Source organism: Camarhynchus parvulus, chromosome 2, assembly GCF_901933205.1.
Source record: "Camarhynchus parvulus chromosome 2, STF_HiC, whole genome shotgun sequence".
In the NCBI taxonomy this organism is placed as follows: Eukaryota; Metazoa; Chordata; class Aves; order Passeriformes; family Thraupidae; genus Camarhynchus; species Camarhynchus parvulus.
Genome location: NC_044572.1, coordinates 25,202,397 through 25,219,751, shown reverse-complemented (window position 1 = coordinate 25,219,751; position 17,355 = coordinate 25,202,397). Strand labels below are relative to the sequence as shown.

Below are 17,355 nucleotides of genomic sequence, written 5' to 3'. Positions count from 1 at the left end.
TATGCACGTTGGACTAACAGAAAATGCTTATTGAGGCAGCTGAAACAAGAGGCAGTGCCCTGCACAGAGGCTGATGCAGAACAGTTGTAACTTAGGATATGGGTGTGATGGTACAAAGTGACCAAGGAGAGTTGCTAGGTTAGGAGAATGATTATATATGTTTATGCTAGTATAGTCTAAATAGGGAAGAAAGATGATTCTCATCTACATGAACAAGTTAGTTGTATTAAAATAAAAACTGGAATATTGTCTTAGCATAATACTTAATGGGTTTCTGGTCTGAATTCAGACTTGGCCAGTAACTGTGCTTTAACTGGTTTCTGATATTCCAGTCACTCATTTAAACAAGAATGTAAGGTCAAACCCCAGTTTGATCTCCTTTGGTGTTGCACATTTGAAGTGTATATGTATACTTTTAGCCAGAAGGAAGCATTACAATGATCTAATCTGACCTCTTATATAAACTGGCCCACATGTGTTTGAGTCTTACAGGTGGACTCAATAACTTGTGATGAAATAAAGGAATACCCCTACAAGACATAAGGTTTCAATTTTAATTTGAGGTCTTGTAGTGGTATGAAATACATTGCATTCTTCAGTTGTGTTTAAGAATGGATGAACTTCTGAAAAATAATCTTAATTTCAACACAAGTTACAAGTGCATGGGATCGCTTGTTGAGCCTTTCATCAAACATCTTTTCTCTGTATATGTCTGTAGATGATGTTTTCTAGAACTGAACAGACCGAGCTCACCACTGTCAGCTCTGCCACAGCTCTGGCTCTCTGCTTAGAGATGGACAGCTGTCCAGCATCTTATCTGCTCGGTGTCAGCAGGTTTTAAAGATACTGAGGCGTGAGGGGCAACCTTACCTCTGTTTTTCCTTCACATCTGACTTGTATTCAGACTAAACCAAAAGAAAGAAAGAGTATTATCTCTTTGTCTTGGGTTAGGCCTTGCTGTTGTTGCAATAAACTTTCTAGAATATTGTAGCAATTTCCTAGTATTCCTGGATCATAATCACCTTTCTACTCTGTTCAGACTGTGGCTACCAAAATGATCTTTGCTGTAAAGATGAGAAGATCAGATACTATATTTTTGCCATTAGATTAGTGTTATATTGACATTAATTATGATTTTCCTACTGCCCTTTTTCTTTCTTGCCCACCCATGTTGTTGTTCTTTACGGGATGGAGCACACTGTTATTAGTCTTTTTTGTGTCTTTTGATACCATGCAATCTTTCACAACCTGTTTCTTCTACCCTGTGTATGACAAATATATTAATAGAACTGGTTGGAAATGTAATGTAATTTTCTTTGACTCTCAGTGGATTCTGTTTTCTTGTATTCTACAGTTATATTTTTATGGAAAAACTCTGCATTTAATTTTGAGTATGGAAGTAGACTGAAAATGCATGTCTCTGTAAATTGAGGATAAGTCAATAAGGAGAAAAGAGGGCTGCTGGAGAAAATGGGCTGAAATTATGGTCAAGGTGCAAGGGAGTCTAAAGATATGATGAGCTCCAGCATGCAAATCAGTTAGTGTTACTGTCTCTCACAGAGCTTTCCTTTTCTCTGTGCACCCTTTGTTGAGTGTTGTTGCTAATGGGAGGGACTCAGCATTTTTGAGCGCAGTTCTTATACTGCCTGTTCTGTTTCATTCTTCATATATAACACCCATGTACGCACAGTATGTTGCTAAAGACTTTCAGGTGTCTGCCTTAGGAATGAAAATCCCTGCTGATATTTTCTATACATGATCCCAATCTTCCCTGTAGAGTGTTCTAACTTGATTATAGTCCTGCACTTCAGTTGATGTACTCTGTTGTCTCCTGGGTTTTTTAATAACAAATGTTGTTTGTCTGAGGGCGTTCTTCACTGAACCTTACTTAATAGAAGTTTCTGTTTTAAGTGTATCTGTTACATAGTATTTCTTTGTAAAGAGCAACAGCAACATTATTTCACTCAGATCGCCTTTATCAAACGCCTTCTCATGCCGCTGGAGAGGTGTTAGTCCTGCCAGCTCGTAGCTGATTTTATCTTTATGGAGAAAAGATGTAAGTAAAATGGTGAAGTCTTTCCAGTAACAAAACACATCACCTGAACCCAGTCATGTGGGAGTCAGTAACTATCACCTGAGCTCACTGATGGGGAAGCAGCTTTCGTCTGTGGGTCACTTTTCATCAAGCGTGCTAGCTATGAGCTTGCCGTCTTGTTGGCATCAGGTTACTTAGCCTTTCAATTGTTGACATAACAGATTACAGAATGGTATGGAAAGTAATATTTTGACCTTTTCTAGAGTGGGAATCTTCTACTAACACCTGTAATCAGGATCAGTTTTTATGGCTATGTGTACAGCTTCAGCCTTGCCTATAGCTGGGTATGGATGAAAAGCTGAATTAAATGCTTCTCTTAGCCACTGGTATGGCTGCATTAGCATCAGTCTTCCTGAAGTTCACATGTAATGTAATAGAGGCTCTTTTCTTCAATTGGCATCAGATACATCTTTCAGAAAGCACACTGGTAAGATGTGACACGGATGCACCAATTAGCATGGTGTTAACCATGCCTTTCCTCTCCTGTTTGCTGGGGAATGGAAAAATGAGGAAGTAGACTGTGGGAAATGGAGAAAAGCTGTGGTATGCAGCCACTGCTGGGGCTCCAGTCTGCAGTTCTTCTGTGCATTCATTGACCTAACCAACTTCAACCTGTCTTTTGGTATTGACAGTAAAAAACACCACTCAAATTCCGTCATAATCAAAAGGGGGCTGAAAAATTGTAGCTGGACTGTGAACACATCTCCCAAGGTTCTCAGAATTGTTAATATCAGTGAAATTAAAGGAAAATAGTGTAAGTTAAAGTGTATCTTTTCCTTTTTTTCCTCCCTTGGTTTCTTTAGGCTTAGTTTTCTCTGACAGTATTTGTACTTTAAGACAGATAAAATATGATACTGATTTATATTTACTGGCTAAAGGTGTTTGAAGTGTCTTTCCTTTGCTTATATAGTGGCAAGGTTCTGGGTTGAAGCAGCATAGAAATACTGCTGCTTTTTTTTTCTTTCCACAGAGTTCCCAATTGCTCTAGACTATCAGATTTTTACAAACAGGTTAAATTAAATCTCTGCTCACAGTGATTGTATTTAGGACAGCTTGCTTTTTAGAAAACACACATTTTTATATTCTTAGCTTCGCAATTACGCTTTGATTTTTTTGCGATGCTTTCACACAGATTTCTGTGTAGACACAGGATTAGGACTCTAGCTGTGGACTTTGTCAGTTGAGCATAGGTGTGGTTTTTCCCTTTTAAAAAACTTACAGAATTTTGTAAGTATAATCATACACTTTTCTTAAAATATTCTGAGTTTTCATTTGGTTTTTTGGGTTTGTTTTTTTTTTTTTTGCATGGTTTTTTTTTTTGTGGGTTTTTTTGTTGTGTTTTTTAGTTTTTAAATGAACCATCTAGGGTGAGGACAAACTTACTGAAGATTCATCATTAAGTGTACATGTGAGGATATAATGCTGTTGTACAGACTTACACAGGCTCCTTCTATTTTCTGCAGTAGGCTAGTATGCTTCTAGAAGTGCACTTGGGGTCGCATTTGCCTTTACACTCTACCATTGCTGTAAAGAGTTAGGAAAGTAAAGTAGTGTTTTATTGATAACATTTTTGATTTTTAATTCTTAGGTGAGGGTAAGATTGTGTGTCTTGTCCTTTGGCTGTTTATTCCCTGTTACAATTTTTTTGATGATCTTTGTTTGCTTGCAAAGTATTTGTTTTTTTAATTTGGAATAGATGGATGTTCTGAATTGACTTGTCAGATGGAGGTTATTATGTTAGCAGGCAAGATTTTATCAAGGTAGCTTGAAGAAAGAAAGAGAAACTATAGCAGCACAGACTGAGGGGACACATCTACTTACAGCCAAAAGCAGCAAAAGGATTGTATGGTATATCAACCAGGATAATACTGATGAATTTACTCCATAGTGGGTTGACTATTTTTTGATTCAGTGTTTTGAAAAAAATCTAATTTGGGCTTGTGCTGATAAATATAACTTACATTTTAGTTTGGACTTGCTAGTTTGATCTGCAGAATAATCTAGATACTCTAGATACTGCTTTCTGAATTAATCTCATAAAAAAGATCTACACTTTAAGTTTATAATGGTGTAATAAGCCAAATAGTTACATTGAAATTCATTTTTTATGGAGCTGCTTTCTTGAACAATTTTGTGAGTCTGAGTATTTCATTCTTGCCATTTATCACTTAGGGACTGTGTATGGTGCTCTGAAATCTTTAGGTGAAGGGTGCTGGAAGTGTGAAAAATCTGTGGTAAATATAGCATAATGCTGAATCCCAGCAGAGAGGTATGCTATAGAGATGTGATTCTTGAATGTCTTTATGACTTGTTAATGTGTGCTTGTTTAAGAGTCGCAGAGTTGCATAACGAAAGCAGAACAAAAATATTGAATAATCTTATGTAAGTGTGAAATGGATAAAATGAGCGTGGCCAACTAAAGCTGTGCCTAATTTATCTAAGGTGAACATTTATTTTCATCACTCATTCTGTTGTTTGTGTTCTTGTTTTTAAATGACACTTTGACACCTTTTGTGTAAGCTATGCATATTAATGTAATTGTATTTACTTGTAGGTGGCTCTAACCAAAAGAGCTGATCCAGCTGAGTTGAAAGCAATATTTTTGAAGGTATGTGTAAAGTAAATATTTTACTCTCTCTGCTTAAATTTTTCATATCTTTTGCTCCATTATTGCAGCGTACAACTCTTGATAGTTTTTTTCCAACCATTAATCATTCACTGTATTATTACCATGTTAGACTTAAATACCATTATCAGAATTGAACAATGCTCACCAAAAAGTCAAATATATTCCTGAGTGATTATTGTATTGACTCAGAAGAAGTATTGCTATCTTAGAAAAAACCCACATTGTTCAGAGAATGTGGTAGGAGTCTCACTATTGTTCTTACATGTGGTAAAATGTTCATGTAGATACCTTGCTGTTAAATGATTTGGTAAACTTTCTTCTTCCATCCTTGCCATCCTTTCTTCCTTAGGGTTATCTCTGCTTCTGTTATTTGTAGAACTGGTGGGAAGATCACCATGTGAAGTGCTGGCCATATTTATTATTTAACTGAAATTCCTTCTTTATTGGCCTGCTGTGGAAAGCATGCAAGTAAAGACTCACGTACTTGCTTATATACTTGAGAGAAATGTGTTTTAGTGTTTTGCTGAGAACTGGGAGCTGGTTCTCCAATCCTGCTCTGTTCTCGTGAGACTCCACCTGCAGTGCTGCATCCAGCTTTGGGACTCTCAGCCTAAGAAGGATGTGAACCTGTTGGAGCTAGTCCAGAGGAGGGTCGCAAAAAAGATGATCAGAGTGCTGGAGCACCTTTGCTATGAGGACAGACTGAGAATTGAGATTGTTCAGCCTGGAGAAGAGATGGCTCCAGGGAGATTTTGCTGCAGCCTTTCAGTACCTCAAGGGAGCCTACACATAATCTGGAGAGGGACATTTCACAAGCATAGGGACATTTTATAAGAGCATGTAGTGGTAGGACAAGGGGGAATGATTTTTAACTGAAAGAGAGCAGGTTTAGGTTAAGGAAGTAAGGAAGAAACGCTTACTCTGAGGTTGGTAAGTCCCAGAATAGCTTGCCCTGAGAAGTTGTGAATGCCCCATCTCTGGGAGTGTTCAAGGCCAGATTGGATGGGGCTTTGAGTAACCTGGTCTAACAGGACATGTATGTGCCTATGGCGGGGAGGTTGGAACTAGATGATCTTTAACATCTATTCCAACCCAGACTATTCAGTGATTTTGTGAAACTGGCTTTCTTTGACCCATTTCCTAAATTTAAATAACTATGTGTAGCCTTCCTAAGGTTCATTGGTCCACTATCTGGGTAAGTTTGGTATTCTGGTATAAAAAAAGAGTAGAAAAATTTGTGGTTCTGAAGAATAAGTATGAGGTAGATGGCACAGTGCTATTAGGGAGTTGTTGTATCTAAATTGTTTCTGTGGAGGTGTTGAGGGCCTGAGACAGCTCATACCTTTCCAGTTTCTTCCCTGCATCTTTGCTCTCCAGCATCATGCCCCACTCTCCATGTAGTTCTTGGTATTTTTTCCATTGTCCCTTGTGAGCTATTATTAACCATATGTGTAGGTGTCACAATGTATATTGCCTGTATTTATAGTTTTATTATATACTGTCAGTATTTATAGCTCTGAAATGAGATTTTCAGTTGAGAAAGTCAGGATTTAACTTCTTAAGTCCTGGAACTTGCACCTGTCAGGAGAGCAAAAAGACTCTTGCAAAAGAAGGGGTTATGTGGTTTACAGAGGAACATACTTGAAGAGCAGGAGCACAGCAGCAGAAAAAGCAGACAAGGAGTAGACCACTGACCTGAGAAGACAGTAGCACTGAGGAAGGAAATAAACACACTAGAGAGAAACCCAGTCCCTTCTGAGCTATGAGGTGATCCTCGGCTGGAGAGTGGGGAAGTTGGTTAGTTGGTTTGCTGAGACTAGTGGGAAAATTGTTTTCTACCTGCCTGTGGGTATTTATCTCTTACATTTCTGAAGATTGTAGCTCCCTCAGCCTCCTGATTTGGTGATTGAATGGGTTGTAGTTTAGCACACTAAATGCCACCTCTGACTTCTTTTTCTTCCTCTTTTGCTTTCCCTTCCACTAAAGAGATCCCAGTAAAGAAGTAATGAAATATGAGCTAAATGTTTTGTTCACTGTAATGCAAGATTGTCATGCTGCTTACTCTCAAGAAGGAAAAAATGATGAGTAAATGTGTTACGTTGTTTCATGGTCTACAGATGAGTGATGCCCAGAGTGTTGATTAAGCTTCTCCAGACTATTTTAAGTGGTGAAGCCAATACAGTTGCTTCTGCAGATTGTGGAATATTCACTTACAAAATAATTTGACAACTATTCTTTCCTACTTCAATTAAGAATTTAAAAATGTGATTGCCGTTTAGGGATGGTACCCACAGTGTAGAAATAAATGTGAAATTATTAGTTTAAATGCAGTGGATTGCAGTCAACCTTTAGCATATTTAGTATGTCAAATCCCCAATAGAATGTTTGCAAATCTTACTTTAAATGGGGTTAAGCTTGTTATTACTTGACTATATAAAAAGTGTGTAAATAAGTTGCCAAAAAACCATTAAGTACTATGTATAATATTAAATTCTCTGTAGGTATAATTGTCAAAGTGGGAGAAAATAAAATTGTAAAGAACCAATTTTTAAATGCTGCTCCTCCAAAACAAATAGAATTGATGTTTTCTTTATTTTTGTTATGATAATTTCCAAGAGTACTTCTTCTAAGTCTTCTAACATAACCCCTAAGAGATTAGATTTTAGTCAAAGTGATCAAGCTGACATTTTTCAAGGTCATTTTCTATATGTAGTATGGAGTACGTGATTGGATTTCAAATACACTTGAGTAAATCACAATGACAAGAAACAGGGGGACACTGAAACCTTGTGCTGTTTTCTGTTATTGAGTGCCCTAGCAGGGGGTTAGACTGGATGAAAAAGAGATGTAGAAGCATAGGCTGTCTGACTTATTTGATTTGTTTCTCAATAGCAGCTGTGTTAAAAGTTTCTGAGACTGGGATTTTGAAGGATTCTGTCTTTCTGCAAATGATTACATTGAAATCAATTGATCTGTTAGTTCTTATAAAAGTATACAATTCAAAATTCCTTGCAGTGTAGCAGCTAGCAAGCATGTGTTATTGAAACAGGAATCCTTTAGGACTATCCAATATATAGATGCCAAAACAAGTTATGTTTTGTTGGGCTTGCTTCTCTGAAGCCTTGTTTCTTGAAGATATTGCTGTACCTGAAAATGGTATTTCTATAGCACTAGAAGAAAATAATCTACTTACTGTAACACTTTGGCATCCCTCTGAGAGTTATATGCCTACAGCAGGTATAACAGTACTCTGCAGGCTCCAATATGAAATGAAAACTGGCAGTTTTCGTCCCTTAGCAGAGCCACAGTAACGTGAAGTAAAACGTGTGTTTGAAGTACACTATAAAACAGCGATAGGCATGTAATTTATTTATTACTTTAGTGTGGATAATGCTCTGTGGGGAGATGCAATGATAGTTTATCATCCTACCCTGCCTTAAAAAATTTAAAAAGAGAAATTAGCAGGTTCTTTCCTGTTCTCAGTGCATATTTGTTATCCCAAGATAGATCTATTTCCCTTAAAGCTAGCACATGGTTCTACAAATCTTGCCTGGGATTTCTTTTCCTCTTAATGATTGTCATTATTCTTTTTCTTGTCTTAAAATACATTCTTTAGGGTTGATTTCAAATTTGACCTTCTTCAGAAAATGAGGACTTGAAAATTTGAGGGTAGAGATGGTAACAAAGGGAATTTTATTTATTTATTTAGATATTATCTTCAAAAATGTTAAAATTACTTTTATTTGTAATGTTTTACTGAAGGCTTCCCCTGGAATCAGATATGCTTGGGTCTGTCAACAGCTGTTTTCTGGAGTAGTATGCTAGTAACTGTTTGTAAAGCAGGGATGATGTATGGCTGGTGTCAGAATTCTTATTTCTGCAGTGTGATGAACTGTCAAACTTTGTGTTTTGCTGCTACATTTTTCTGCAAATGCTATTTTTTGGCCTCCTTTCAGCACTTCAGCCAAGGAGAAGTATCTGTAGGTTCTCCTTTCCTAAAGGAGAAAGCTCTATGGCTGGAGGTGATGCAGTAGAGTTCTCCAATACAGCACCCCCAGGTGGACATTCCTGCAAGATCATTTGCTGCCCTGGCATTTGTGGGTGTCGCCAGCCCTGCCTTCTCATAGAATGGCTAAAGAAGGAGTAATTTCACATAAATAAGATATGCTGTCAGAGTTTCAGTGGGCCTGAGATGCCACATACCTGCTTGCAAATGTGCTTGTGCTTCTACTTCAGAAACATATTCGGTGCTATGGAGCATTTCTAGACTATTGTGGAGAAGTTGTTGACATGATAATCCAAAAATCCTATGTCTGCCATTCATTGTCTGGGAAGCTGAGCCTTCAGCTGCTTCAGTACTCTCCTCTTACTCTTTCCTGTTTGGGTTTAGGCTGTAGGTTCGCTGGAGCAGAACTGTCATCAGCTGTAACAGAGTCCTGCTTGTGACTGGGGACTATGGGTGGTGGTAATAAATGCCTGGAGAAGGATGTGTGGCACTAAATATTGTATTCACTTAACAGTATGCAAGTGTGGAGAAGAATGGAGAATTCTTCATGTCTCCTAATGACTTTGTCACACGGTACTTGAAGATCATTGGAGATGGTTTGCCTAATGCAAGCACTGTACAGCTCCTTGCAGGTGTGGTGGATCAGACAAAAGATGGGTAAGTGGTTTTTTGTGGTTTTAGTTTGGGGGGTGGGGGGAATTTGTAGTTGATTGGTTTATTTTTTTTTCTTTTTCTATTGTTCATTTAAAAAATACAAAATCATTTTTTCAAACAGTGTGATCCTTGAAGGGGGGGGGGTTGTTTTATTTTCCCCTGCAGATCTATAAAGAAATAGAAACATTGTTTTCAACTGCACTTACCATTTAGTGGTGCAAACAATTTTCTGTCTACTATGTATTTTTAATTCATGGAACCTTTCATGTTTGTGGGCTGGCTCCCCTAGCTCCTGCTTTTCTTTCATTCCCTGAGTCTTTCTGTCTCTGTTTACTTTATGTATCTGTCACAAACACATTCAAATAGAAATCCAAAATAAGTTTAGATGGTGTAGGAAGAGATCCTAGAAAAAAGTGCCCTGCTTTGTTTTGCCATGGCACTGTTAAAGGTTTTTGCCACTGTGTTTTTGCTTCAAGAGGGAGGAGGAGCACCTAAGGTATTTAGGGAGCTACTCTGCAATCTTGGGAAGACAGTAGTGAAGTTGGTTGCGCATGGTTTGCATCTGAAAGGCCGACTTTGCCAATAGGCAAGATTAGCTACCCTTCCATCTTCCTTCCCCCTACTTTAATGAAATCCTACCATTTGCTTTTGATACATGCCCAGGCAAGCTGTCTCTTCACCCATATGAGTTGTTGAACCCTCCCTTTAAAGTATCTTTAGAGAAACTTGAGAATAATTAGCTATGAACTTAAAGTGTGTAGTTGTGGCATTTTTAGAAACCAGAAAATTTCATGCATGAGTCATGTCAGTGGTTGCAGAGAGTAAAATGTCAGATAAACAAAGCATGACTAGAGAATGCAGTCTTCCTAGGAAAAGATGCAGGCATAACTAAGAAATTTTGCAGTTCTTTCTGTGCTCTCTTTTCGGCTCAGCCAGTTTCATGTATTTGGCAGCTGAGCACCCTAAGCCTTGCAGATGAGTTGATGTGATGATTGCTGCCCCAGGAAAAGAATTCTGTAAAAGGTTGTGTTGGTAACACTGATGGCATCAAGAAAGCCATGTCTTCAGACAGTGTTTGGCTGAAAACATTAAACATTTCTCAGATTTCTTCCCTTGGTTTGATGCCTGCAAAAACAGCATTTTCCAAATTACATGGCTTCAAATCCGTTTTGTAATAAGAAGATTGAGAACATAATCCATACCTTGTGATTTGGATCTCCCTCACAGAAGCTGGTGTCAGGAAGAACAAAATGTAAAACTGTAGCCTATGTGAACTTGTTGACAAGTTGGGATTTCGTAACTTGGCGTGATCTTGTAAGAGTTTTGCGGTGTAGTATTGAGGCTTCTAATTGCTGCTTTCTGCCGTGGGTAAGGACTGTTTCTGTAATCCACACTGTGCAGTGACAGTTCCTAACGTGTCTCTGGAGAGTCTCTTCTGATATTCAGGCTGTCTTCCTGTTTAACTAATGTGTGAAAGAATGGAGAAAGTTTGGGAAGTGATTAGCATCCATCTCCCTAATGTGGCATTGCAGCATTTTTTGCCACGTTGCTCAGTTTTTGTACCTGATGTTCTCCTGATGTTTAAAGTAATTTGCAGAGTGATCATCTGAGGCAGGGGTCAGCTGCTTTTTGGTTCCTTCATGAAATCTCCTCAAGACACCAACAGGACTATTGGTCTTCTCCTACTGAACATTGCCAACTTGGCAGTCCAGAGCTCCCAGTTTTACAGCGAAGCGCAAACCAGGTTTTGTTGGTGTTCATTTTTAATAGGCTTGTCAGCGTTTTGGGGGCTTACACGTGGTTAAGGTCATGGGAGTATGTTCAGTAATTTAGCATTATTTCTATTATAAAATAGAAGGTATCTTGCAAGAGCAATGACAAGTTAATATTGTTACAGTGTTAGTGACTTAAAGTAGTGCAGATCTGAGAATACTGCTAGGCTATTTCCAGAAGCATTTATCCACTGTCTTGGATTCCTCTTTTGCTCTGAAGAAGCAGCTGTTGTTCATGACTGTTGAGCATGACCACTTGTCACTAAAAGGGTCTGAGCCTCCACCAGGGCTGTTCCTAGCACTCTTCAGAATGCTTTTTAATTCCTTCTGATTTTGGTGACAGGTTAGGTATACATACCAAGTGTAATCAGTGTGAAGTACTTAACTGGGTAAGTACACAGGTGAAAGGCAGACAGCACAAGGACTCCAGACTCACGAGCAGGGCATATAGATGGGCAAAGAGTTTCTTACCCAAGAGCTGAAGAAGTTCTGAGTGTGAAATGAAAAGAGCCATAGCTGTTGCATACAATCTCACAGTGGTTACTGTAGACAAAATCTCATGTAAGTCTAGCCCAGTTCCTGCATGGCCAGAGATTGAGGAGTTGAGGGTCTACATGAGCTGCTGTTGTTGTGACAAAGGTACGAGACTTAAGGCATACTCTGTTGTTCAGTGAATATCCGTTGCCATGGGAGCAAGTTTTGCCTCCATCTTAAGCCAGGGCAGAGGTTTATTTGATGGTGGGCTTTTCTGCTGTTCTCTTATGGACGTGTCTTTTTAAGGTTTCCTCTAAGAAAAGGAAATACTTTCCTTGCCAGACAAACCTTTCAAAGTAGTCGACTGGTAATAACATAGATTTTAATACGTGTTGTATTGTGTGGTTGTTTGTATGAAACAGATTGAGGAGCCTGGTTCCTGGCCTTAAGCCTCTCACTCCTTAGTTTAAAAAAATAAAAAAGGAAAGCTTCATTTGGCCTCAACTGGATTAGAAATTTCCCCAAAATACAGAAATACAGTAGCTTTCTAAAGGCCTATCAGCAATAGGCCAGGCATTTTCCATCCTGCCTACTGTAATATAATTTTTCAGATTTTTGTTGGTACTTTTAAACATCTGCCTAACAAAAGTATTTACTGCACATCTCTGTTTGGACTGTAGTAACTAACACTTTACTAAGAAATACCATATGCTTTATTTTTAGAAAGGACAAAGTATTCAAAAATAACACTTGGAAATACCAGCATTTTCCATTATTATTGGTTATAAATTTCTCCTCTAATGCACCAATTTACACTGTACTTAGTTTACCTAGCTTGCAGTGTAAAATAATAGATGTAGCTTGAATTTGTGTCCCATTACGTTACCATGTTTAAATTGCTGATACAGTAAGAACATCTGCATTGATTTCTGAAGAAAACCTCTTCATCATTGCATTTGTATGTATTATTACAGGAGATAATAAAAAAGCAGGTGGGTTTTTTTCTTTGTGTGGCTGCTTGCAGACTTTCTCTGGTGGGAATGTGTTGTGTTTATGGGGTGTCCAGATGCCGTGGGTGTGAACATGGAAGACAGGAGAGGGTAGTAAATAGTGGTCTTGCTGCACCATACTCTGTTATGTTTAGACTGGTGCTCTTGTATGTGGATGCTTTTAAAATATCAAGATTTGAACCTTCCTGAATAAACTGGAGTATTGGCACTGGTAAAGAGGATGTGAAGGTGAAGGAAGACTTTGACTTACTTGGGTGGAATATCTTCAAAACTGAAATAAAATTTTGTAAACATTTCAGCCTCCTCTTGTGCTGTTAAAATCACTAGGTTTTTCTCTGCTTTTGTAACATAAATGACTACTTGTTTAGGTATATGAAATAACTCTTAAGTAGTATATTGAAGTCCATGTTAACATGTGCTGTTTAATGACACCTAATGATATTCACTGGAGGGTTATGCTAAACCCAAAAGGGTGATGCTAAACCAGAGAGAAAACATGTTACCCAGGCAACTACCCTTGTGCAGTATAGAGAAGTGAGCATATGGCTATGTAGTACGCATTTTTTCAGCTTCTTTAAGCATTAAGAATCACACGTGTAATTGACTGAAAAATTACTGCTCAGTTACTGTATTGTATGGTCATAATAGAAGTAAATGAATACGTCGTCCTTAGAATAGATCTGTTGGGAATCACTAGCAGGCTAGTCTACTTAGGGAGCAAAAATACAATAAGAAGAAAATAGCTGGTTTAATTAACATGTAAAAATTGGGTTAATTTGAATTCAGCTGGCACAGTAGATATTAATGTCTCTTCTTTAACAGTCTGGCTAGAGCTACACAATTTGTACACTTTTTAATCTTCCTAGTTCTATGAGTAATTGTTTTAAAAAATGGATATAGGGTTATTTTCAGCATTTATCTGTGATTTATTAGGGGGGGTTATTGCTTCCAAGTGCTGAAAAAAATGCTTCTACTAGTATAAAATTTTGTAACAGGGTTAATACATGGAGTTTTAATCAAACCCAGGCCTAGTCACACAGCATATGTTCTTAACATGGTGCTGGGATTCTGCTGGGATAGGTGCTGTATTTCTTTTCTGGGCTGTAATCACTGTATTGTGAACTGTTGGTAAGGACATGTGCAGGTTGTTTCACACAAAAAGCAGCTTTACCAAAGTGATGTTGGCAGAGATTTTACATTTATAATTCCAAACAATCCTATTCTAGAGTCTTGTCACCTGCTGTCCTTTTTGTTTTTCCTGTGTGCATGTATTATAATCTTTGGAACAGAACTCAGTGCTTTGGATCTGTTTACTGTTCTGTCAGATATGTAGCCAATAATAATAAATAATAATAGCTTTTTATAGCCAGTAAGTCTCATTGTAACAGTAAATATGCATAAATACAAAACTGAGTAGGTTGTGATAGATTGGTTCAAAATTGAAGGTAATGTTACTTTTGAAAAAATTTGTTTTGGCTTAGAAGGGATTGAAGTTTTCTGCCTTTGAGAGACTGAGTATCTGTGTAGCCTGTGTCTAATGGTGGGGAGTACTGAGAGCTCCCAAGGCGTTTAAAGGCCTGATGGATTGCTCATGTGCTAACGTGTGCCTATGTAACAAGGCACAGACTTCTTTGCCAGTAGAGCTTAAGGCATTCCTATATGTTTGCTGACATCATTAATTTTGAGTTTAATCTTAAGAATACCTGAGGAGTTTTCTTTTTATTTACTTCTTGCATTATGTTATAATTCATGGTGGCAAGCTCCCAGAGTTAATTATTCGTTAGACCATTTCATACTCTGCATTTTTTACTTTTATTTATTTGCAGGTATATTGAGGGAGGTAGTGTAGGACAGCTTTTAGGCCTTCTCTGTGCTGTGCTTTTTTAAAAAATTGTCCTCTTCTATTAATCTTCTCATGTTTTTATGCTCCTCATGGAAGTTGGCTTGTTATCCTGTGGATGTTTGGCTGCTGATGTGCAGCAAGCACCCTTCAAGTGTTGATCTAGGAAAGCCAGTGGATGTAATCTTTTAAGACTTCAGCGAGGCTTATGATGCTGTCTCTCATAGTGTCCTTCTGGACAAAATGTCCAGCACACAGCTGAATAGCCCAGTTCCATGATGGGTGAGTGACTGGCTTACAGGTCAGGCACAAAGGGTTACATTGAATGGGGTGACATCAGACTGGTGACCTGTACTAGGGGGTTCTGCAGGCTCCAGCCTTGGTCCTGTGCTCTTCAACATCTTCATAAGTCACCTTGATGCAGGACTCATAAGGATACTAAGAAAGTTTGCCAGCTGCTGACATCCTCAAGGGCAGAGAGGCCCTGGCAGAGACAACTCAACAAAGTAGGGAGATGGGCAATCACCAACTGTATGAAGTTTAACAGGGGAAAGTGCCAGATTCTGCAGCTGGGATGGGGTGGATTCTGCACCTGGATATAAGGACAGACTGGGGAATGAGACACTGGAAAGCAGCACTGTGGAAAGGGAACTGAGAGTTCTGGTTGACAGAAGGTTAAACATGAGCCAGCAGTGCCCTGGCAGCCAGGAGGGCCACCCTTGTCCTGTGGGCATCAGGCACAGCCCAGCACAGCCAGGCAAAGGAGGGGATTGTCCTGCTCTGCTCTGAGCTGGGGCAGCCTCGCCTTGAATAATATGTGCAGCTTTGGGTGCCACAATATAAAAAAGACATTAAGCTATTAGAGAATGCCCAAAGGAAGGCAACAAGGATGGTAAGGGCCTTGAGGGGAAGCCATATCAGGAGTGGCTGAGGTCACTCAGCCTGGAGGAGACTAAAAGGAGACCTCATTGTGGTTTCAACTTCCTCACAAGGGAAGAGGAGGGGCAAGTACTAAACCCTTCACTCTTGTGAAGGGCTAGTGTCAGAATTCAAGCAAACAGCATGAAGCTGAGTTCAGGGAGGTTTAGGTTAGATATTAAGAAAAGGTTTTTCACTCAGAGTGTGGTTGGGTACTGGAACAGGCTTCCCAGAGAAGTGGTCACAGCACCAAGCCTGTCTGAGTTGAAGAAGGACAATCCTCTCAGGTACATGGTGTGACTTTTGGGGATGGTCCTGTGCAGGGCTGGTAGTTGGACTCCATGATCCTGATGGGCCCCTTCCAGCTCAGCATATTCTCTGAATTCCCATAAAACAGGTGACTGGAAATTGCTGTATAGTCATGGGTCGTCATAACTTCATGGAAAAAATATCTTTTCCAACTTATTCAAACTGTTAGTTCTTCACTATTATTGCATGCTGAGTAGAAGTTTTCATTGAACTGGCTGCAGTGTCACTTTGGACCAAAGTCCTAAGAATATAGTTAGTTTCCATTAAAAATCCCTTGGGTTTGTGTGTGTTTCTTGACATTGGATACACTGAATTTTGTGCTTTTCAGAAATAGTCCTTGTTCCCCAGCTGCTGCCACATGAACACATTAAAGCTTCATGCCTGCAACACTGACATAAAGCAGCCTGAGAGACAGCAATCTTAACTATCCCAGACTGCTAGCAGGCCCTACCACCACATATTTGAAGATGATTTTAAACTCTACAGCCTAGACTTTAAAGAAGCAGGAAAAAGAAGAATAGTTGGCCTTTGCCTCTTTAAGAAAAGGAGTTTGATCTCCATTTGAACTCTTGGGTGTGATGCAGAGAAATTAGAATGTTCAAGGTCTTTGCTGTTATCAAACCTACTGCTGGAAACAATGCCATGTTGTCTAATTATGTATTTCTGCTTAAGAACTAACTTCTGGAAGGACAACTCTGCATTTATCTATGCCCTACTACTGTGCTAGCACATTAGGAACCAGGCTGTAATGATGAATTTGAATAAACTGCTCTTGGGCTGAGGAAGAACATGCACACTACTGATTGAAATTTGTGACTCAACATGCAGGACTGGAGGGCTGTGATGGATGACTAATAAGTTGCTAGCAAACAGATATCACATTCTGATCAGTTCCTTCTGAAGTGAGTGGCAGCATGTAGGTCTTGAATTTGCTTTCCAAAAGTGCTAAGTACTGAGTCTTGAGGGAAGTTACTCATGTCTTTATTGGCTCTGTCTTGCCAGTGGAGGGAGGTAGGCTCCCCCAGAGGGCAGTTCAGTTAGACATTAAAGCTGACGTGAGTAGCCATGCTGAGTGTTTTACTTATGTTCTGTTGTGACTTGCTGAGAGGAATAATGCCTTGTTCAACAGACATTTCTGTTTAGTGATATAAAGGCTTCCTGACAGCAGTGGGGATAGGGCATTTTAGGATAAATTTTAATCCCTACTGAATAAGTTTTGAACATATTTTAGTTATGGTCTTATTTCTTTTGCATAATCAATATTATATTGTATTTCAGGTTTTTGTGAGTAAGTTGGTTTCATAGCTATTGTTTTTCCTTCATCCCTTAGGTTGATATCCTTTCAAGAGTTTGTGGCATTTGAATCAGTCCTGTGTGCTCCAGATGCATTGTTCATAGTAGCCTTTCAGCTGTTTGACAAGACTGGCAAAGGAGAAGTTACTTTTGGTAAGACATGCTTAAATGTGCATTCTTGATGTAAAAACCCGTACCTATGCCATACTGTTTCACCTCCTGTTACTGTAGAAGACAGTGATTGGTAGTGGAACTACACTAATGCCAAGCAACTTCATGCCTGCACTTTTAGAATCATTTATGTGTGCACAGTATGAAGCCAAGGTCATCATCACTGTTTTCTCTGGAGGACTGG

General features: G+C 38.9%; 1 protein-coding gene across 2 annotated transcripts in view; it reads left to right on the top strand.

The window, feature by feature from the left end:
- Positions 1 to 17,355, top strand: part of SLC25A13 (solute carrier family 25 member 13) — a 99,088-nt gene that overhangs the window by 19,209 nt on the left and 62,524 nt on the right. For both annotated transcript variants that reach the window (XM_030963576.1, XM_030963568.1), the window contains 3 exons: positions 4,650 to 4,703; positions 9,245 to 9,387; positions 17,038 to 17,153. In XM_030963576.1, the coding sequence (XP_030819436.1) occupies positions 4,650 to 4,703; positions 9,245 to 9,387; positions 17,038 to 17,153 (313 nt within the window). The remainder of the gene's footprint in view (positions 1 to 4,649; positions 4,704 to 9,244; positions 9,388 to 17,037; positions 17,154 to 17,355) is intronic.